Here is a 21,070-nt window from a genome sequence, read left to right as displayed (position 1 = left end):
CTACATGAAATAGTAAATGCAAAATGTTGATATAGCGCCCTCTTGTGACTTTCTTTTTCGCTCGTCCTTTTCGTTTCTTTGCAATCCACAAAAATGGGTGAGGGGAACACGTGCCCAATTTTTAACTGAAAATTTCGTGTTTTTGATCAATAATGTACCACTTAAATCTCATGTTTTATATTCTTTACACCTTAGGGGATTAACTGTGGGTAAAATTAGCATGTTTTGGGGATCAGAACCTCAAACATTATCGGTCAATTTATGGTCAATCCGAATCGAATCAGACCGAAAATGTCTTTACAATTCTCCCAGCATGCCTTGTATGCATGCGAATGTACATAAATATGCTGCCCAGTTTCCGGACAAATAGTCTTTAACACAGTGGGTGACATTATTGTATGGCGAATATTACATAATGTAAATCATTTTTATTGTAGGGTTATTGATCAGAATAAAGTTTTTTTTACGTTCAAATTGCAAGTCATGCAGCCAGTGCCAGTGAAATCTGTCATTTATTTTAAGTTTAACTTGGTTAAAACTAAAGTTTGAGTTTGGCTGTGCAATTTTTAGGGTTAGGCAAATTGTAAATTGTAATGTAATTTTTAAACATGCAAAACAACCAGCAGTAAAATTTAAATATTGTTCTGAAAAGTATGATTTTACTGCTGGGAGTGCTGAGGTAAATGTTTGGATGAAAGAAATCATTCTAAAGATCCGAACACGACTGATACAAAATTTAAGCCTAAGTTTTTTATCAAAATCTTAAATTTGTATTTTGCATATGTAGTGTACATCCGTGACGTGTACTTTGAGGTGAAATTTACATAATTTTATTAACCATTTTGTTTTCAGGAAGTGGCAAGCCAAGGGGACTGCGTACCGCACGTAAGCTGCGCACCCATCGTCGGGATCAGCGATGGAGCGACAAGGGCTACAAGAAGGCTCACTTGGGAACGGCCTTGAAGGCTAACCCCTTCGGTGGAGCCTCTCACGCCAAAGGCATCGTGCTTGAGAAGATGTGAGTGGGTTTCGACAAAAACGAGGGAGATGAATCGTTCACCTGTATATCTTTTGTTGGATTCCTTAACCCAATCCTCCACAATCCTCCAAAACTTCAACTTGCATTCAGTCTCAATCCTCCAAAATCCACCCGTTTGGTTTTGGAGGATTGAGGAGGATTAGGGTTAACTGTCAAGGAATCTTTCAGTAACCAACCAAATTCTTTAAAATGTACAACTGCAAGTGGTTAGGGCAAGGGTGGCTTATTTACTGAATCTTTAGGCAGAACAACTCAAGTAATGGCATATAGGCCATCAGCCTGGGGGGTTGGTCGGTATCAAATGAGGGGAATAATGCTCATTGGGATTTTTGGCAAGGTATGCACCCCTGTAGTCGGAAAATATGTGATGACATTGCAGTGGTGGCAGCTTTGAACCAAGTAGGAAATTATTATTATGATTTGTTTTAAATCTTGTCAATAGTGGTGTTGAAGCTAAGCAGCCTAACTCTGCCATCAGGAAGTGTGTCCGAGTCCAGCTGATCAAGAACGGCAAGAAGATCACGGCGTTCGTGCCACGCGACGGTTGCCTCAACTACATTGAGGTAATGCTTCCCAAACATCGCCCAGGGATCAAATTTATAAAGCTGCACTAAAAAACAAAATTAGGCCAACACAATTCTTGGCCGACAAACTTGTCAATTATAACGGTATTAGGCACTAAAAGAAAATTAAGCCAGTTGTTGATTATTTTGGTAGGGTTAGAAAGAGGTTCCTTTTTTTTTCCTCAGTCAAATTGGAGACCTAAAATCAAATCTTAATTTTGCATACAAATGTCTTCACTGAGTTTAACAAGTGAGGGAAACCAATTGATATAAATGTAAGAAAAACAAGACTAAAATGGCACTTGTCAAAATTGTTGAAAAGGGACCATTTGGTGACATGATTCTGGAGAAAGATAACTTAAAGTTGTCTTTAAGCAATTTACATTGCTGAGGTTAAGAACAAGAAGCAGAGAGCATGTCTTGTTTTCAAAAATAGTCAGAAATGAAAAGTGTCATGTTTTTTTTGAAAAGTCAGAAATGAGAAGTGACATATCAGTCGCACTATAACAAGCATACATGTATGTCTTTTAAAAAATGTGTAAAAGGTAACGGAGGTGGTTTTTTTTAGGATTCGAATTTATTTTCTTGCTGTTTTAGGAAAACGATGAGGTGTTGGTGGCTGGATTTGGTCGTGCTGGCCACGCTGTGGGTGACATCCCCGGTGTCCGCTTCAAGGTCGTCAAGGTCGCCAACGTTTCCCTCTGGGCACTGTACAAAGAGAAGAAGGAACGACCACGATCATAGAAGCCTCCAAATTGGCTTATAAAAACCATCCACACCAATCCGTCAATGAGAACTTGTAGAAATGAACACAGATACCATGATTAACATTTGTATGGTTCACCATATTAATATCTTCATACGAGACTTGCATTGTGCTTTGACTAGCTCTCGATTACTCATAAGGTTCGGCAAAAGCCCTGTTGTCTTGAGATCAAATACTCTTGCAGTTGGTAAGGATGATGTTAATAAATTGACAAGTGTACATGTCTAACTTTGGCCTTCTTAGTGAGAATTATTGTCTGTGGTCTGACTCGGATTTGAGAATACTAAGGGAAAATATATAATGCTTAGGGGAGGGGGGGGGGGGCGGGTCCAAAGATGGCAAAACTATGCATGCACTCCTAGGTACTCAAATTGTTGGAGTCGAAGTGGGATCAATGAAAGACATTCAAGCTTGCCGTATAATATTTTGACCAACTGAAGCTGCAATTGTGAAACCAAATGTCTGACAAAAGTTGGACATGTACGCGTGTACGCATTTTCTTACGATGCGCATAATTTGAAAAGTGCAGCAATGGAACAGTGAATGAGGGTTACTGGATCTGTTAATCACGTTTAGTTTGAGGGATTGCAATTACGCATATCCACGAGGCCATTAACTTGCAGAAAGGATACATTTGTTCACGCCATTTAATATTCTGGGTATTTTCTGCCAACTTGCGGGGCCTTTACACCAACACTGTATCATGCACATCAGTTTAATTAACTGCAACTTGCATTTTTAATTTGGAAAATATGGCGGACACACAAAAAGGGTGCTGTTTTGGTTTAGGTAAACTCTTGTATTTGAAGTCCAAGATATCTTAACTCTAACCACCTCAACTCCATGAAAATCCATCCCCCCATTTTGGTGGAGTTTGGGGGACTTGGTCCAGAAGGCCTGGCGTGACTAAATATTGATGGAGTATGATGGACTTGGGCCTAATGGCCTGAAGCAGTGCTAGGGGTATCCGATTGATTTTGCCTAGCTTCCTGTACTGCTATTGTGATAAAAGCCATGTGTAGCAAGTCCATGAATGTCAATCAGTGGTGGATTCCATTATGTCACGTACAATTATGGATTAGACGCATAGTGATTGATGGATTTTGATGGAATTGGTCCAGTTCCTAGTAAAAGACCCTAGGTAGTCGAAGTTAATCAAAAGGTGGAATTAAACGGCTAACTCACTCGTAGAGTGAGTATGGCATGTATTACCAGGACCAAGTTCTAATTATAAAGTTTTAGCAACACATATATATTCTTTACACAAGCCTTTTTAATAATTTTATTTTCACATGTACATGTACATTTTTACACATGAATCAGGTGCTACTCACAAAAATTGCAAACACAAATGGTGACAGAACAACAAAATGTTAATAGTACATGTACATGTACATGTTTAAACGCATGTTGCATCTTCAAGTATTTAGTATGAGCTGAAAACAGTCTCCTGTTATCTCCTTGTTTTAGACAATTATGCCTGAAATTCGCATTTTCTTGTCCATTACATTTGACTCAAACAAAGAGATACCAGACGAGTTCATAATCTTTCTGGACACGAATATACAATGTACATGTATTTTCACACACAAAATCTTGATTAACATTTGTCCTTGAAGTCGGCAAGAAAAATCTCCCATTTGCCCAAGACGTCCTTTTTTTTTAAGAACCTGTTTAAATCGGTGATGCGTGGGGGAAATAATCACTAGTTGGCTAAAATCAGAAAAAGACAAGAAATTTACAGAAGATTCACGATTTGTACACAATGTAAAAATTGCTACATTTCCCTCGTTTTTCTGCTGAAACAGCATGAAGTTTGAAATATCTGAAAGTTACAAACGTCTTATTTCTAGTCATTCTAGTCATTCGACTGGATCATGCAATATGAGTGTACAAATGCACGTCAAAAAAAAAAGACTAGATGAATAAGGACAAGTAAAAAAACAAAAAGAGGATGAGGGCCTTTTCATTTTTAATTATATTTTTTTATTGAAAATAGGCTAAAATAGCCATATTCAGCTGACACAATATGTGCCTTAAAAAGGAGGAGGCCCTTTTTACTTGATAGTTCTGGTAGTTGTCTACTACTAGTTGATGACCACAAAACCTTCTTGAAGTGCTTATTGAACATTAGTAAAGCTATTAGAAGCATCCAAACTTCATCATATTCGGCGAAGCGCACACAGGCGTTGACACGACGCACATGCACGCGCGGTTGCTATAATTCGTCGGATCAGTGCGCGACATCGCGTAGCTGCAATCGACTCAGTGAGAACGTGTCTCTGATGCTGAATTCTTGCCCAATTCAAAACATGATTCAGCAACTTTTGATTTGACATCGGGATCCTAGAATGCTGTTTTTCTCGAAATATACAGCTGAAGCTGAGCTGAAACTTCATCAGGTTAGTTGTGCAGCACCCTTCTTTAGATATTGATCACGATTGTTGCTTCAAATGAACAAAATGCACAAATTACAAATGATGGACTATACCTTTAAACTGTTGAGGGGGGTACATGTGCATGGTGTGCATTCAAAAATGTCTGACGTTATTCCTGACTCATGTGCACAGGTATATAGTAAGACTGAATTATAATATAAATATGACTACAAATCAAGCTATGCATGGAAACATCAACACTGAACACAAAACAGTTGTAGGGTAATAGGAAGGCAATATGAGATGCCTGCCAGTTCCACAGCTGTTCTATGTCTCAAAGGCCTTGTAAAATAAGACCATGAAATTACAAATGTACACAAGAAGGATGTTTTTGGTTGCTATCATTGATACTGCGTGTTGCCGAAGGGGGGCGGAGCTTTGGGTCCTAGCTGGGAGGGGTCTTCCATCTGGGGATTCACTGTGGGCAGAAAGAAAGAAGACAGAATTCTGTAATTGTGAATCAATCATATAACAACATTAAGGCAAGGTGAAGAGGTTAACTTCCAAGTCAAATTTGGGCCAAAGACAGGAATTTTGATGATTTGTTTTTAATTTGTTTTTAACCAGTTCATGTCGGAGGCCGTGATAACATGCACTGGCTGTTTTTATACACAGGCACGGCTGACAGGTTAAAACATTAAGATTGCCTCAACTCGCCTCCGGGTTACGTCTAAACACACTAATCCCTTGTGCCCTATTGTGTTGAGGTATTTTCTGGCACTTTCACTGATTGTGCCACAGTTCATTTTGCATTTGAACCCCTTTTACTTTGCTTGAGACTGCATGCCTTGTGATGACTTGAATACGACAATTCAAACTTCCTACCTGGTCTAAACTGATCTGCTGACATTCTCGTCATCAAGATACCGATGCCTTCAATCATGGCCAATAATACACCACCTGTACGGCAAACCAAACAACAAGATTAAAACAAGGTTTTTCTAATTGTCTAAACAATGAACTGTGAAAGCCACTGCACAGAAACTCCCAAAACGCATATTAAATACTTTGTTTACATATGCGCTTTCTTTTTGGAGTAAAGTCGGGACGCCAGATAAAGTGGGGACCGTCTGCCACATAGGAAAGCACACATGTAAACAAAGCGTGACGTCATTAGGTCTCAGGCCTATCAAAACTGATGGAACTTACCGATCATTGCTGATCCAGCCATTGCGACTGCTCCATCTGAGAAAACAAAATCAAATTTTGCAAATTAACTTTTGATGGAAACAGGGGTTGACACTTTTAGTCTTGATGTCCTGTTCTGTTTAACCCTAGAAGAGACTTTTTTCCTTTCTTTTTGCCCTGGTTGCTCATGCAACTCAGAGTTCAATTAAATAACATATTTTATAATTATCGTTTCGGTTTGCGGTAACACCATGTGGTAATAACTACTGTCTCGCAGTATATTTTTAGTTCTGATAAGAACTTGTCCTGCTTAATATCAACTTTCCCTATTAAGACAGTCCTTCTGATTTGAAAATCACAGGTGTGTTGAAAAAGGCACACCTGGATTGTTCTAGGCGTGTGATTTTTCTAGGCGTGTGATTCTGTGGTCCAAGCTGGGACTGAACATTGTTTTTTAAAATATTCATCTTGGTTTACAATAAAGCCATATTCTCTCCACCAACGTACTATATTTTTTCACAAATTGTGAAGTATAATTATGCCGTAAATGTATGCCAAGGTGTGCGGTACTGAGGGATTCAGGCGTGCGATTATTCACACTTCTCAGGAAGCTTTTAGGCGTGTGATTGGGTGGGAATGTGATCGCACGCCTCACAACAGAAGGACTGCTTGGTAGTTTTTTAGTTCTGATAAGAACAGTCCTGCTTAGTTCTAAAAGAAATTGTCTTTGGTCTCATGGTGTTACCGCAAACCAAAACGATACTGATACTCCACCGTGCAAAGCCTCAAATCTTATATTTTATAATTATGGTAATTAATATTCTATGCTTGCTTCCATCAATGAATTATGGTCCATGAAAAACAAAAGGCTATTTTTCACCATGTCGCAGTTATATGTAGCTGGCATAAAAACCTCCACAAAACATCAGTCTATAAAGTCATGAAACAGGAAAACCAGTACCCTACCGTACCATTTTAAGGTCAAGTACAATGATTATGCAACTGGTCTATGATAGTGTTCCATTTTGGCAAATCCAAGAGGGTTCCTAACAGTAGGAGAAATCTGTTGTTATGTTGTCGTCGTCCATATTTCTCACAGAAATATGTTTAGGGTAACCATTCAGACATACACAGAATCTTGGCACTTACTTCTCGCTGCTAAGACTGCTCCTGTTAACGCCCCGCTTGTGATGGAATTCCAAGGATCTTCCTTCTTACGTATGTGAACAAGAGCGCAGTCAAATGTGGAAAACAGACCGCCCCATACTGCAAAGTTACCTAGTAATGTCAAAAGGTTCAGACAATTCAGTTAAGCTATCTATCAATATTACGATCAAACTGCATCTTTTCTAAGAGAGAGCCACATCACAAATTCATGCGTTGTTTCTGTTTTTGATTTGTTTGTAAAATCAAAACATTTTTTTTGTGCTACTAATAATGACAATATAGCCAACTTGAAAATGATTTTAAGAACTTTTCTCAAACACTTAATTTCACTGAAATGAAAATATTCACATTCTGCATTTGGTGATCTTGAAGATGAAATACCGCAAGTATTATTTTGCCAGTACCTGGAGCTCCTCGAAATGTTAAGAGTCTGTTTGTGATGTTTAAAAACAATGAGATATTTCTTGCCAAAACGTTCTGCAATAACATGCAACAATGGACGGCCACATCAACTTCATTTCTCCAGAATGTTTTGGCAACAACTTTTTACACTTACCCCCAACAATGGGTGCTTTGTGTTTGACTGTTAAAAAACTGCCAATAAATCTCTGCCTGAAACCCTGCAATGAAACACAGCCATCAAATAGAAGTGAAATCACTTTGCAATTGGTTATTATTTCTAATTATTTGCCCGATTTGTTATCTAATTCGGCACAAACACCCAGTGTTTCCCCTGGCCAATGAACCAAGCAAGGTGATAAAACTTCAAATTGATGATTGAAACAAAATGTACGCAGTCTGCAAACTGAAAAGAATGCAGCGATCACAAAAATACCCGATGATTCCATCTACACATCCAAATTGTGAGTTCTTGATACATAGAGGTCAGGGAAAATGCTAATAAATTACACAAGATAAAATGTTTTGATAAGTATTTCCTTTATTCAAATCTTCACAGCGAGGTGGTGATATTGGCAAAAATTGAGGGAGGTGGTCACTGAAAGTAGCGAGGTGGGCCGCCTCACGTTTGAATGGGCAGGGGAAACACTGCAAACACCCAGTGACATAGTCGAGATCATCACAAGTCTTCCAGTTGTTATTGTTTACTTACTTACTTACAGGTACTTACAGGTCCTCTTCTGATGAAAGGCCTTGTGTGGCCTCTAGGATCAGATCTTCATAAATACTAGATTTGAGTTCTGTTGTGCGCAAGCCTAGTGTGGAGGTGGATACTGGGGTGTCTATGTCATATTTAAAGGGGTGTGGAGCCCACATCTTATCCAATCTGCCCTCAAAGGGCTGAGTACTAGGAGCTGAAACCACGACTTCTGGGAGGCTATTCCATATGTCAGTACATCGATGCACAAAGGAGTACTTTCTGACATCAATCATTTCAGAAAGCTGGACATGTACCAGTCTAGCCTTAGGCTTCAAATTGAAATCACGTGGCTTCACTCTCAGGTGCAAAATGTCGAAGGCAAATCTCCTTTAAAAATTAAATCGAGACCTCAAACTTGGCTGGTGAAATACTGAGAACCTTGTCTTTGCCTGAGAATTGGGACAATTTTGTTGTTTAACCCTCCTACTATTTAAGAGGTCACCAATGGTCACAATTTTCTTCCTCACCTCCTGGCATACTGTGTACAAACCAATGGGGGTCTTGACCAATATTGACCCAAGTGATAACCAGGCTGACAATGCATGTTTCCATGGGAGGGTTAGCTAAAGATTGAGCGTAAAGTTGGCCTGTTTTAGTTTTGCATATTTTTCCCAGTCTGCTTGTGACCTACCTGTGAATTGATTTGTGATTAACAAGATTTACCTAGTGTGTCCCTTCCACTGGCTAGTGGTGTGCATTTATGGGTAGTACGGGAACCGGGTAGTCGGGGTACCCTATTGAAGTAAAACACGGGTACCCTGGTAACATTTCGCAAGGGTCTATTACACAGACTATCCGCTCCGTTCACAAGTACCCCCTCACCGGCAAAGAAAACACAGTTGGGGGTGACCGACCAGCGCCATCTTGCCTGACTGCAATTTTGCCGCGACATGCGGCCTACCACTGCACTGCGTGTACATAGTACAAATCCCCTGGTGTACGTGCGTCACACACAAGGAACGGTGCGCATCAACCAGCTAAATGTCCCGCCCATGGGACATCGTTGCTAGGTAAAAGGGCGCCCTCTTTCGTTGGTGCACGAAGCCCATACCACTGGGGCTTTCAAAATGTGTGTTTTTCATGGAGTCTGTCAGTTTCTTTACTTACAGCCGGTGCATTTCTAGCTCCCAGTATAGAATGGACCACACCTCCACCGATGCATCCCATGGAGAAGGCTCCACCGCAATCGTCTACTATCCTCCAGGGACTGAAATATCAAGAATGATTGATACCGTATCCGGTAGGTGAAATAAGTTTAGGTTAAAGTAGGCCTACATGTAGTTCAGATTAAAGATTACTGGTCAGCACTTCTATCATTTTCCTATCAGGTAAATAGTCATGCGATTGTGTAGTGTAGGGCTCTGTTCCCTGTACGGAACAAAAATGCCCTTTTTAAGTTATTGGACTTACCAAACTAGTTAGCGTCATTACAAAGCAACAGGTATACCTATGCCGTTGATAAGGGCAGGGTCTTTATTATTTTAGGGAAATTTGGGGGTAAAGCGATGATGAAGATGACAAAACGCATGACAAAAAAAATGGCAAACACCACAATGCACAGTGAATGTCACAAAACCGCGTTGATTCGTGTATGGCACCAACTGTAAACGTAGTGGCTATCGTTATGACAGCCATAATGAAATTTTCAAATACTATTGTTACGGCATTGTACAAACACAATGCAAATTTATCAGATTTGACTGCCTTTCCAACCAGAGCACTTCGGTAGCTCAATTGGAAAAGACGTTTAGCTCTATGAGGTGGTGGGGACCCTGGTTCGAACCCCGGCTGCGCTACTCAATTTTGTTTTCCTTACTTTTTTTATTAATACTAGATTTCGTAAGTTTCAGGTTTTTAATCAAATTGTTCTTTTTATTTAAGTAGATTTTGTTTTCTTCTTTGAAATTACTATAAGTGGTTTTGGAGGATAATTTTTTAAAAAGAGAAATTTAAAGAGAACCATGACTATGAGAACATCACATTTTTTACCACCGCCAGAAATTACAATTACAAAACTCACAAGTGCATGTTATTAAATATTAGAATTACAAAAATAGGAGGGGTTTTTGTTGAAAAGGTCTTTTTTGGATGATAAAAACACTCCTGACTCTAATTTGATCAAAACTAAAGAGGGGCCATAAAGTTACACGGGTTCAAGTTACACTACACAATCGCCCAAAACGGCTCCCACAATAAATACACAACTTCACAAGGAATCGGGGAACCGAATGATGTAACACATGATAAATGATGATCATTTCACGTTCACCGGCAACTCGACTCGCATTTCATTCAAATGAAACACCGTCAATACAACAGAGGCATACGGTCACTCATCCCCTATTTACCCCCAAAATTAGTTATTGTATTCTGAAGCTTTCACAAAACGTGAATGTCATGTAGGAAGTGTAAATTTCGTCGCAAACTTACCATGGTTCACGTGCGTATTCTTCCATTTTGCATTTTCTGGTTGCCTAATGACTTATTAATAGCGCCCTCTTTTGATAGAGGGCGCCAGGCCAGGGCGCAATTTAACGCGAAAGAGATAGAGCACGTGGACTTCATTATGGCTGCCAACAAATTTCAAAAATGGATATCATTTCTCATGTTGGTTTTAATATGTATCAAACATTGTTTTAAAAACCTGAACAATTTCTCAAAAAGAAGAAGAAGAAGAAGAAGCTATCTGAAGTAAAAGGAGGGGGGTCTGAAGTAAAAGTAGGGGGTGGAGCAGTGTTCTAAATATATATTCGCTTTTCTGAGCTGAGACAACTGACTTACAGTCATTATGTTTTCCATCATTGCATGGAAAGCCTGTTACACGCCTGCAATATTCACAACAGTCTTGTAAAATTGTAAAAAAAATAGACAAATTTGACGGTGAAAAAATTTATAGTGTTTGCGTAGAAGACCATCTTCAAAAGACTATCTCCTCTTTTCTCAATGCAAACATTTTTCGAGAAAACCAGTTGCTGCGGTGTATTTCCTATGAAATCCAAAAGTTTATATGATGTATCTAATTTGGATAATTTCCTGAGGCTGAGCATAAAATAATGGAACGCACTCAACGCAGTTGTTTAGCCCCTCCCCCCCCCCCAGACCCAGCACCCGGCCCCACCCCCGATCTATTAGGAATGTATTAAAATTGATTTGTCGTTTATAGAGGGCGCTATGTATCTTGAACAGGCGCGCCAAGCAAGTCAAACTTCGCGCAAACTTGTGTTATAGCTCCATGGTTGGCCGAGTTCAGTGAAAGCTAAGAAGATCGGAAAATTTGTGATTCTAGTTTTGATTAATAAATCAACAGTGTTTTTTATGGCACTGACGGATCCGACTGATTGGCCAGGATCAATGCCTGATCTTAGGGTAAGCGATACATGAATTATTACGCATGATTGTCAGGCATCGGCGAGGCATCGCTAAACATGCTAAAGTTTGATCTGCATCATGCATCATGCAGTGCTGAGGCCGAGTGTATTCAGCATATTGTGATATTCAGCGCAGGCTGGGGAGGAGGGACAATGGATGATGGGGAGGGGGGGGGGGAGGTGAGAGAAAAAAAAGTCTTCCAAAGGTTAGAATAAAACACGATTAGGCCTACTTTTGCAGACATGTGGATGATTGAAAATACGGTATGCCTAGAAATTAATCATGCCAATCAGAAAAATCGGCAGCTCAAATTAAGATAAACGAAGTGGCTATCGTTGTTTAGCGCCCTCTACGATACTTTTTTGATACGCACGCAGGTATATAATTATTTGTTTCCACATGGTTTAGTGAGCAGTGCGACAGCTCAGTCGGTAAAGGGTAGGATTTTGCACCGCGAGGTTGCGGGTTCGAATCTCAGTTTTGCACTCGAATTTTTTTCCTTTTCTAACCTGAGGCTTTGGAGGATTTTTTTTAAAAGGGAAATAAAGTCCGAATTTCATAACGTTCAAATTCACTTTTTTCCTTCTAATTTTATATTTTCTTGTCATGTTTTTATAAAAGTTGCAGTCTACCCATGGAGAAATAAAACACATGTTTTATTTCTCCATGGTCTACCGTAACGATAGAAAATGGGAAATGCGTTACGGCTGCCGTAACAATAGCCACTGCGTAAGATAAAAATAAGCCAGTTCGAATATTCCAGCTGCACATGTCACGTGCACATCAAGATTTGCCGATTTTTCTTTTGGGATCAACATTTCATCGTATGCGTACAATCATGACAATCAAGTTAAAAACAAGTTAAAGTTAAACATTGCAATTAAGAATTAAAATAAAAACAATGAAGGATCACACAAAAATTACACCGATTTACAAAAACAGTTAAACATTAATATTAAGAGTTAAAAACATTCAGGGATCTCACAAAAATTACACATCTACATGTGTAAGTTCCAGATTTCACTCAAAATTATTCAATTAAAAATTACAATCTGTGTACTTTGAAGTGTCTGTCTTTCTCCAAACTTCTTACATCACATACCTGAATTTTAATCCTCACATTGTGAGGGCATTTTGAAAATCCTGTTGAGAGTTCCACTTTTATTTGAATTTTACATTTGTATTTATTTTGCAGACTATTGATAACCTGCTACGATGCTCCATTTGCTTTGAGTACCTGAACGTGGCCATGATCATCCCATCATGCTCACACAACTGTAAGTCATGTCTTCTCCAAAACCATACTTGAAACAAAAATGTCACGATGAAAAAAGTATGTGTTTGTCAGTTTGTACTTGAATTCAAGCCCGAGTCCAAGTCACACCATCTAAACCTGACACTCCACTCCCCCGGGTCACGAAAAGAATGAAAAACATGCAGTCGCACATGCCTGATAAACCACCACCACCCCTCCCTCTTGACAGCTAAACACCCCCCCCCCCCAGCCAAAGCTGGATCTGCCCCTGCTTTGAAACTGGAATAAGATTCCAATGTTGGACTTCATTTGAGTCCTGTCTCAAACTTAGAATGAATTCTGGACTCCACAGTACTGTTTGAATGTCATCATGGTTTTGGACTTTAACCTGGACTCGCCAAGTCTGGCGTTTGTCCAGTCTGATTAAGACTCTAAGACAATGTTCTCGGAGTGGTTACTGATTTTTAAAAAAAAATTTTATTATGCTGATAATTTTGATTTGTGTGCAGACTGTTCGCTATGCATCAGACGATACATGAAGTACAAGAGGCAGTGTCCGTCCTGCAACATAGAGGTCAGTGCCTCGGAACTCTGCAACAATAGAACCCTGGATGAACTCGTCAAGACTTTCGTCGCTGTCAGGTAGGCAACAAAAAATTAGAGATAAAGATTAGGAAATGTCAAAACCAGAGCTGTAAAGTCACATCAAGTCAATCGCAAGTTAATAATAACAAAGTTTGTAAAGTCTGTTTCGAGCCACTTCAGCTCATCAGCTTACTGTGTAAGCAGATGCTAGTACCCATGTAGTCTGTTTCTTGGGGTTATCCAAGCAAAATGTGCTTGTCTCCGGATGATGAGAATTCCTTAGTAGTTTGTCTCATAATGTGGTTTTACACGTACTTCCCTCTTGTACCTACTCCAGACCATACATCTTGAAGATCTGCAAAACATTTGACGCTGAGAATCAGGAAGGTTGCCCTTCATCAGATAAGGACCTGAAAACGTCCAAACAGCAAGTCAAGTCTGGAAAATCACAGGTATTTTGAGATATTTGATGTATTTTTTCTAACGTAATTTCTCCTAAATTGTTTTTACTCAAAACAAACTTTCTTGACTAGTTTCTATGTGCAAGATCTTTCGCTGGATCCAAACAGCCAACCTACTCTTTTTATTTTGACGAAAACCCAAACTGAAATTAAGTTATCCTTTTTTTTCTCCAAAATAACAGGTTTTTGCTTCCAAACAGAGTCCAAAGAAATCAACTCTGGCCGGTCATTTCACTGCGGTCAAGCCGTCCAAAACTGCCCCGGTCAGCAACTCTGAACCCTACCAAGCCAAAACATCTGCAGATGACTTCAACGTGTTGGATGACGATTTTGTTAGTCCCAAACTGAAATCACCATCCAGGACTGATCGCCATTCAAGCAATCGGCTTGGTACAAGGCCAGCTGATGACCGTTCATTGGTCAATCAAATAAATGATGATGTCATCGATATTACTGAGGACTTTGGAACTGAACGGCCAACTGCATCTACAAGCAGTAGTCCAGCAGCTGGTCAAGCCACACCTATTCGCAGGCAGGCCACACCCAGGAGTAATCAGGCCACGCCCAGTAGTAATCAGGCCATGCCCAGTTGTAGTCAGACCACTCCCAGTGGTAGCCAGACCACTCCCAGTGGTAGCCAGACCACACCCGGTGGTAGCCAGACCACACCCGGTGGCAGTAGGGATAAAGGTACCTTATTTTGCTTTGAGTTACATTCAGTAGTAAAATGGCCACACCAAGCCCAAAAATTTGCTTAGCACAAAAAAAGACTGGCTTATAAAAGCAGGTTACCAGCCAAAACTCCACGTAATGTATATTGTTCGTGATTAGTATTCAGCTGTTGTTTGCTTAGCATGAAAAATCACATGGAGTTTTGGCTGGTAACCTGCTTTTATAAGCCAGACTTTTCTTGTGCTAAGCAAATGTTTGTGCTTAGCAGCGCCGTGAAATTAAGCCCAGGCCACACTCAGTAGTAATGAGGCCGCACCCAGTAATAATCAGGCCACACCAGTAGTAAAGTAGTAATCAGGCCACACCCAGTAGTAATCATGCCACACCTAGTATTAACCTGGCCACACCCAGTAGTTGCCAGGCCACACACAGTAGTAAAAAAAGGAGTAATAGGCCACGCCCAGTAATCAGGCCACACCCAGTAGTAATCAGGCCTCGCCCAGTAGTAATCATACCACAGCCCGTAGTAATCAAGCCACACCCCGTAGTAATCAGGCCACACCCAGTTTTAGCAAGACCACACCCAGTTGTAGCCAGTCCACACCCAGTTGTAGCCAGACCACACCCAGGAGGCAGCAGTGATAAAGTTACCTATTTTGCTCCGACTACATACTTTCTCACTGATGGACGTTTCACTGGTTTTCGTGTTCTGTCTTTAGCGGAGTGTCCCGTTTGCGGTGTGCCAGTACCCACAAAGTACATCAATACCCATCTAGATGCTTGCCTGAAGAGAACACAGCAGACGGATACCAACAAAAGGTCAGTCCTACTCCTACTCTGGGCATTACCTCATTACAAAGTCGGGGTCTTTTCCAAGTCATTACATGAGGTCCATGGTGATTTGTCCTTGAAAAAGGCACTGAACTTAACAGATTACAAAGATTTCTGGGTACAGCTCGATAGGGTGGCAGCCTGGCCACAGTCTGTCAGTTTTCCTACGACTAGGCCTTACTGATAAAGTGCAGTGAATCGATTTTGTAAAAGAACCGAGGCATAATGTATGAAAATGCAAAGTGATGACTAAAAAACGAAACTTTTTACGTCAGTTTTGGAAATAGCAGGAGACACGTGGTAGGTTAAGGGTAAAGTTATGCTTCAATCTCATGTAGAAATGATTGGTTTGTGGAAGTAAACGTAAAGAAACAACCACGTTCTGAAGATTCGGAAAGTTTTTGTTTTATTGCACAGTTAGCGGATAGAAAAGTTTGATACAAAGGTAGATTTCACATAGATCATCTTCAGATAACTGATGTTGATCAATTCCCTTTTTTTGGGCTCAGAATACAAAAGAGGAAGCGGATACCTGCCATGGTCTGGAAGCTGGTGCCGGACAAAGAAATCAAGAAGAAGATGAGACATTACAACCTGTCTATCAAAGGAAAACGCCATGTGAGTCAGGGCTGCATCAAAACTTTGTATGATAAGAACGTTGAAAATATCTCCTGTTTCAAGTTGGAAAAAATGGTGGTCCAACTTGGAACAGGGCGCAATTTTAAGTTGTGAAGCAGACAATTATGCTTAACAAATTTGTGACATGGCAAGTGTTCACGCTGCAAAAAGTGGAATATATTTCAACTCTAGTGAATTTTGTCATGAAGTGTCCTGACAACTTTCGTTGTTTCACATTTACTTAGTGTCTGTGTTTAAATGAAGTAAGAACTGGACTTTAGTCAGTGTCCAGTTTGTGTGTAATAAATGATGTATTTATTGGCACAGGAGTTGATCAAGAGACTAGACGAGTTCATATTGATGTACAATGCGCAGTGTGATGCAGCCAACCCTAAATCAGGTCAGTAAAACACAACAAGAATTACCTGGATTTTCTCCATGCCTCGCGCCCTTTTTTGATCAGTGCAAAAATGGAAACCTCTGGTATCAATTCCGGAATTTTGTATCCACGGATGTCCTATATCAGCAAATTAAAAATAAAGGCACTGTGGTTTGCCATATGTTATTGAAGGCATATAGGTAGTCAACTTGACCAACAAACATCATCCCTTTACAAGAAGGATGCATTAATCATTTGAAAGTTTCATGTTATGGTAACATGGCGTGATGATGTAGGTAAACAAGAAGACACAAACTCATTGTAAAATTTGGACATTTTCAAGTACAATCGTGATTCAACAAATCAACAATTTGGATTTGGATTTTCCCAATCACTGTCATATTTGATGGACCAATTGGCACTTTTCTGTCGTCTTAGCTGAAGAGATTGCCAAAGAGGTTGAGAAGATGGAACAACTCAAGACACAGCCACCGCAACTCAAGGAGGCAAAAGTGTTTGTAAGTATCAAGTGCCCCCCCCCCTCCGGAAAACGATTCTGGCATAGTATCTGAACAGTACAGCATGGAAAGACTGAGAACCCAACAATTAATAAATGACTTAATTAAATATAAACAAATATTAGATTACAACTTTCATAACACAACTGTCAACACTTTTTAGGCATAACATTATACTTGCAGCACTAGAACAAATCATATTTAGCTTTACAGAAAACCATACTTATTCGCTTGGCCTCATGTTATACAAAGCAGTTTTATTTAACGTTAAGTTTGTTTTGATTTCGATTCCCAGAAACTCAAGATAGAGAAAGGACAAACTGAAGATCAGATGGAAAAATCAAAGCAGGAATACTGTGAGTTTGCTTTACTTTGAATTGTGACATATCAAACAATGGGTTTGGCAGTGTTGTGATGTATTTTGAGCAGATTTATAAAATTGACAGTGTTTTTATAATGAAAAAAGGTAACAATGTCAACAATTTTTCGGCAGGCTAAACATCAATCCTAAAGCATTTTAATATAATCTGAATAGTTATTTCTTCACCCTGCATTTCCTTTTCAAGTGTCAGCTCACAAGGATCAGTTCAGTCAGCTCATTGCTGTAGCCCGAGCAAGAATGAAAGGAGTGAAAAACAAGTCAAGTAAAACAGAAGCCGCTGGACCAAATCAGACGGATGCTTCACAAGATTCCAACGAAGCGGAGACGTCTACCTCCAGTGAGGACAGTACCGCCAGCGACAGACCGGTCGGTTCAGTGACTGAAAATTCTGCCGTACAAGAACTTGAAGATGTGATGGTTTTGGAAGACGAAGTTGAGAAACAGCAAGAAGACAAGAGAATACCGAGAGATGCTGCTCAAGACACGAGCCAAGAAGATGCTGAGTCGGACAGAACTGGGAGTTTATTTTCAGAGGGTAGCGGAGGAGAGGAGGCGATGGGAAACAACGGGGAAAGTGAAGAAATGGTCATGGATACATCTGAGAGCAGTCTTCATATGAAGCAAGGTAAAGCTACTGTCACAGCTTTCATGGTGCTGCTCAAGACGAGAATTTTAGCACTAAAAATTCTTGCTTAGCAAAAACAAGTTACCAACCAAAATGCTATATAAAGGTATATATTGTTTGACTGGTTCTCCGTTTATTTTCGCTAACCAGATAAATCTGATTAGGCAGTGATCTGCTTATTTGGTCCTTGAACTCAAATTTTGTTTAAAATGGCAGATCCAGGGAGTTTCCTTAAACAAAATCCAGGGAGTTATGATCACCGGAAATAATAATACATGTACCTTTAAAATGTTTGATCTATTTCTGCGCCATTTCTTTGTTTAGATGACGCGGATCTCATGGCTAGTTTCTCTGGGTCTGATGTCCATGGGCAGGCTGATTGTAGAATTCTCGTTCCTTCCTCACCAAGTGTTGCGTCAAAGGATGGAATGGAGGACAGCCAATCGCAAAACATGACAAGAGCTGTAAGCTGCTTTACAAAAACCCTCAAATTTGAGTATGATTTGTTGTGCACCAAGGGTTAGGGTAAGAGGAGTTTCTACGTTAAAGGGGCAGAGTTGCTTTCAAAATACTCCCAAGCCAATCACAATGGCAAAGAAATCTAACATATAACTCTTCTTTATTCTTGACATTCAGTTCGCAGCAAGGCATTCAAACCAAGGATTAACTGATCTCTTTTAACCTTACCCTTCCAAAATCCTCTTTGCAAAATGGAGGATTTTGCAGGATTGAGGCTATATGGCAAAAATGTGTGGCTGATTTTTGAGGATGCACTGTGTCAAGGTCTTGGGCTGGACCTTGTGTTGTTTATGCCCAGCCTTGCATAAATTTAGGCCTAAATCATATTTGCAATCCTCCGCACTGCTCCAAGATGTCACTGGCTCTGCCTCAGCCTATTGACAGTGATTGCTGGAGGATTTTGCAGGATTGAGGCAGTATGCTTTTTTTACATGGAGGCAGTTGGAGGATTTTGCAGGATTGAGGTTGCATCCTAGCAAAAATGCCTAGGGAGTTAGGGTTAATCAAGAACTGTATTCATTGTTTTTCGAAGTTTTTGTTGTTGTCATTTTTATGTTAAATAAAAATAAGTGGGAGCGTTTGCTGTTCAAAAATTGGAAAGTCTAGCCCTAATTTCTATGCATGAAAAGTGAAAACCCTTTAATATTTTAACACAGTCTCTCAACCAGTGTAAAATCGAGAGAATCAAGTTGTTTTTATCTCAAGAACGTTAATTTTGTTTTGGTCTTACTAGAAGAACGAGACATCTAGTGTGAAGAGTGACCCAGCCCCTGATTCTCTAGAACCACTGTGTATTCCAGAGAGGTAATGATATTACATATTTTGTAGCATTCACTGAGAAATCCAATTTTCTTTTTGAACTTCACTCAAGTCAAGAGTTATGTTGCATTGGCTTACAGGGTATACAAATAATGTTTACATCTAGACAATTTTAATTTCAGTCAATCGTGTCAGTTTCAAGCATAAGTTGAACAAAGAAATACACCATAGAAGTGTGACATCGGGGTCGTCTCCACTAGTGATATGTCCAATGTCTCATCCGCCATTTTTACCATACGATTTGCATAGGCGATTCACATGAACATTTTCTAGTTAAATTTCTCAGACATTTAGACTAAATATTTATATTTCTGAAGTGCCTGCACATCGCAGTAATTCCATGTTTTCACGTGGCTAGATCTACAAGTTGCAGTGTAAAATACAAACAGTTGAAAGAATTGAAATTACAGCAAGTACATTTTTTTTTTTATACGTCAAAAAATGCAAAATTTTGTTTGCCTTGTATGTGCTGAATGGGCTCTGGGTGAATAAGTATCTAGTGCAAAACGTTCCTCTCACATCTGTTGGCCTTAAGACATTTGTCTTTTGAACTGAAATATTCACCATATTTACTACTTTTTTCCTTTTTTGTGTCAATATTTTGACAGCCCTTTGTCTGTCGTTGCTGAGACAAGACGACGTAAACGCAAGAAGCAAGATTGTGGAAGCAATGCCAGCGATAGCGGAAGCTCATTTGGAGACGGAGATAATGTCTTAAGACGTAGCAAGAGAGAGAGAAAGATGGTTAAATAGACATTCTGTAGTAAAGACATTTGTCAGGAAGGCATGTTACTTGTTGGTCTGGCCAGTTATCTATTGATCTGTACCCTGTGAGAGGCAATGTGTGCCCTACAGTAAGGGCAAGCTATCATGGCAGTTGTATAATCACTGATTCAAGCATGCAGGTTTGTCCAATTGTGTTTGGGCAGCCAATTCAGCTTCCCTAAACTCAGCAAGACTTATGAAACAAAATGCCATGATATGATATAATTGTGCTGGTAATATTAATATTGAACATGCTAGTGTGGGAGGCCAGTAGCTGTCAACAGCACAGGTTGAAGTGAACTTTGTCACTTTAAACCCGAGGGTTTAGGCTTTAAGAATAATGTTTTCTTGAAAATGCATTATTTTGTGTATTCAAATTCAACATTATCATGCCAGTTCTGCTTTAAGACTTATGTCTGCAGATGACCGATCGCCACGGGAATTTTGTACGTTAAGTTTTTGTTTGTCTCAAATTTTGTGCGTTCCGCGTCCATTTGTATATCATGTAATTGGACAATATTTCACAAGCTGTGTTGACGCGATTCTAACGCGATAGGTTAATTGTATCATGAAAACCACCTTGGTTAAAAAAAGTAGTTTTACATGTATTTCACTTTGATGGCAAATGTTATTTTAATTATTCATATGCATATTTGAAGTGAAGCACAAAATTTTAATAACAATTCCATCTAGTGATTATATTGTATTTTGATAAAGTATGACCATCGTTTTCCCCACTTCCTGCACGTCAAATATTTCATTTCTCATAATTGATTGCATACACACAGGCCTTCTATTTATGAGTTCGGAATGCTCACCAACTCTATTAGAGTTAGTTTGTATAATAAATAAACAGCTTTTCATAAGATGGAATGTTTGCGTCGGGGTGGTGTAAATCAAATAAACAGCTTATTTTAAGAATACGAACTTGGTGTGAAATTGTGTGCATCTTCAAATTGGCGAGAATTAGGGATGTCTTCTATGCAAGCATTTAAATTCTGACTTTGCTTAC

At 39.6% G+C, this 21,070-nt stretch overlaps 3 protein-coding genes across 3 annotated transcripts; 2 read left to right on the top strand and 1 right to left on the bottom strand.

The window, feature by feature from the left end:
- Positions 1–12: 12 nt before the first annotated feature.
- LOC119732052 (40S ribosomal protein S23) lies at positions 13–2,596 on the top strand. Its single transcript, XM_038205418.1, has 4 exons — positions 13–97; positions 853–1,018; positions 1,482–1,602; positions 2,200–2,596. Exons 1-4 carry the CDS (start codon positions 94–96, stop codon positions 2,344–2,346), a joined length of 438 nt encoding a protein of 145 aa, XP_038061346.1. The 5' UTR covers positions 13–93; the 3' UTR covers positions 2,347–2,596.
- A 2,544-nt stretch (positions 2,597–5,140) lies between these two features.
- Positions 5,141–10,741, bottom strand: LOC119732421 (mitochondrial import inner membrane translocase subunit Tim17-B-like). The gene is made up of 7 exons (XM_038205927.1): positions 10,691–10,741; positions 9,368–9,467; positions 7,658–7,721; positions 7,084–7,212; positions 5,956–5,991; positions 5,632–5,706; positions 5,141–5,224 (listed from the first exon to the last, which is right to left on the bottom strand). The coding sequence occupies exons 1-7, from the start codon at positions 10,714–10,716 to the stop codon at positions 5,148–5,150; spliced, it is 507 nt and encodes a 168-aa protein (XP_038061855.1). The 5' UTR covers positions 10,717–10,741; the 3' UTR covers positions 5,141–5,147.
- A 760-nt stretch (positions 10,742–11,501) lies between these two features.
- Positions 11,502–20,981, top strand: LOC119732396 (E3 ubiquitin-protein ligase RAD18-like). Its single transcript, XM_038205884.1, has 14 exons — positions 11,502–11,626; positions 12,825–12,906; positions 13,394–13,526; positions 13,807–13,921; positions 14,113–14,620; positions 15,322–15,421; positions 15,943–16,051; positions 16,379–16,451; positions 16,869–16,948; positions 17,244–17,304; positions 17,515–17,955; positions 18,280–18,419; positions 19,208–19,278; positions 19,902–20,981. The coding sequence occupies exons 1-14, from the start codon at positions 11,576–11,578 to the stop codon at positions 20,044–20,046; spliced, it is 2,109 nt and encodes a 702-aa protein (XP_038061812.1). The 5' UTR covers positions 11,502–11,575; the 3' UTR covers positions 20,047–20,981.
- The last annotated feature ends 89 nt before the right edge of the window (positions 20,982–21,070 follow it).

This window comes from Patiria miniata, unplaced genomic scaffold (assembly GCF_015706575.1).
Source record: "Patiria miniata isolate m_02_andy unplaced genomic scaffold, ASM1570657v1 HiC_scaffold_24, whole genome shotgun sequence".
NCBI lineage: Eukaryota > Metazoa > Echinodermata > Asteroidea > Valvatida > Asterinidae > Patiria > Patiria miniata.
The sequence above is the reverse complement of the archived record's forward strand: the minus strand, read 5'-3'. Positions and strand labels throughout refer to the sequence as shown.

Bases quoted from the DNA above. Each gene is read 5' to 3' on its own strand.
- LOC119732421 (XM_038205927.1), bottom strand. From the start codon at position 10,716: ATGGAAGAATACGCACGTGAACCATG. The intron at 7,213-7,657 runs GTAAGTGTAAAA...TGACATTACTAG, and splicing joins CAAAGCACCCATTGTTGGGG to GTAACTTTGCAGTATGGGGC. The intron at 5,707-5,955 runs GTAAGTTCCATC...TTTGCCGTACAG, and splicing joins GGCTGGATCAGCAATGATCG to GTGGTGTATTATTGGCCATG.
- LOC119732396 (XM_038205884.1), top strand. From the start codon at position 11,576: ATGGCACTGACGGATCCGACTGATTGGCCAGGATCAATGCCTGATCTT. The intron at 16,452-16,868 runs GTCAGTAAAACA...CTGTCGTCTTAG, and splicing joins TGCAGCCAACCCTAAATCAG to CTGAAGAGATTGCCAAAGAG. The intron at 18,420-19,207 runs GTAAGCTGCTTT...TGGTCTTACTAG, and splicing joins CGCAAAACATGACAAGAGCT to AAGAACGAGACATCTAGTGT.
- LOC119732052 (XM_038205418.1), top strand. The intron at 1,019-1,481 runs GTGAGTGGGTTT...TCTTGTCAATAG, and splicing joins GGCATCGTGCTTGAGAAGAT to TGGTGTTGAAGCTAAGCAGC. The intron at 1,603-2,199 runs GTAATGCTTCCC...TTGCTGTTTTAG, and splicing joins GTTGCCTCAACTACATTGAG to GAAAACGATGAGGTGTTGGT.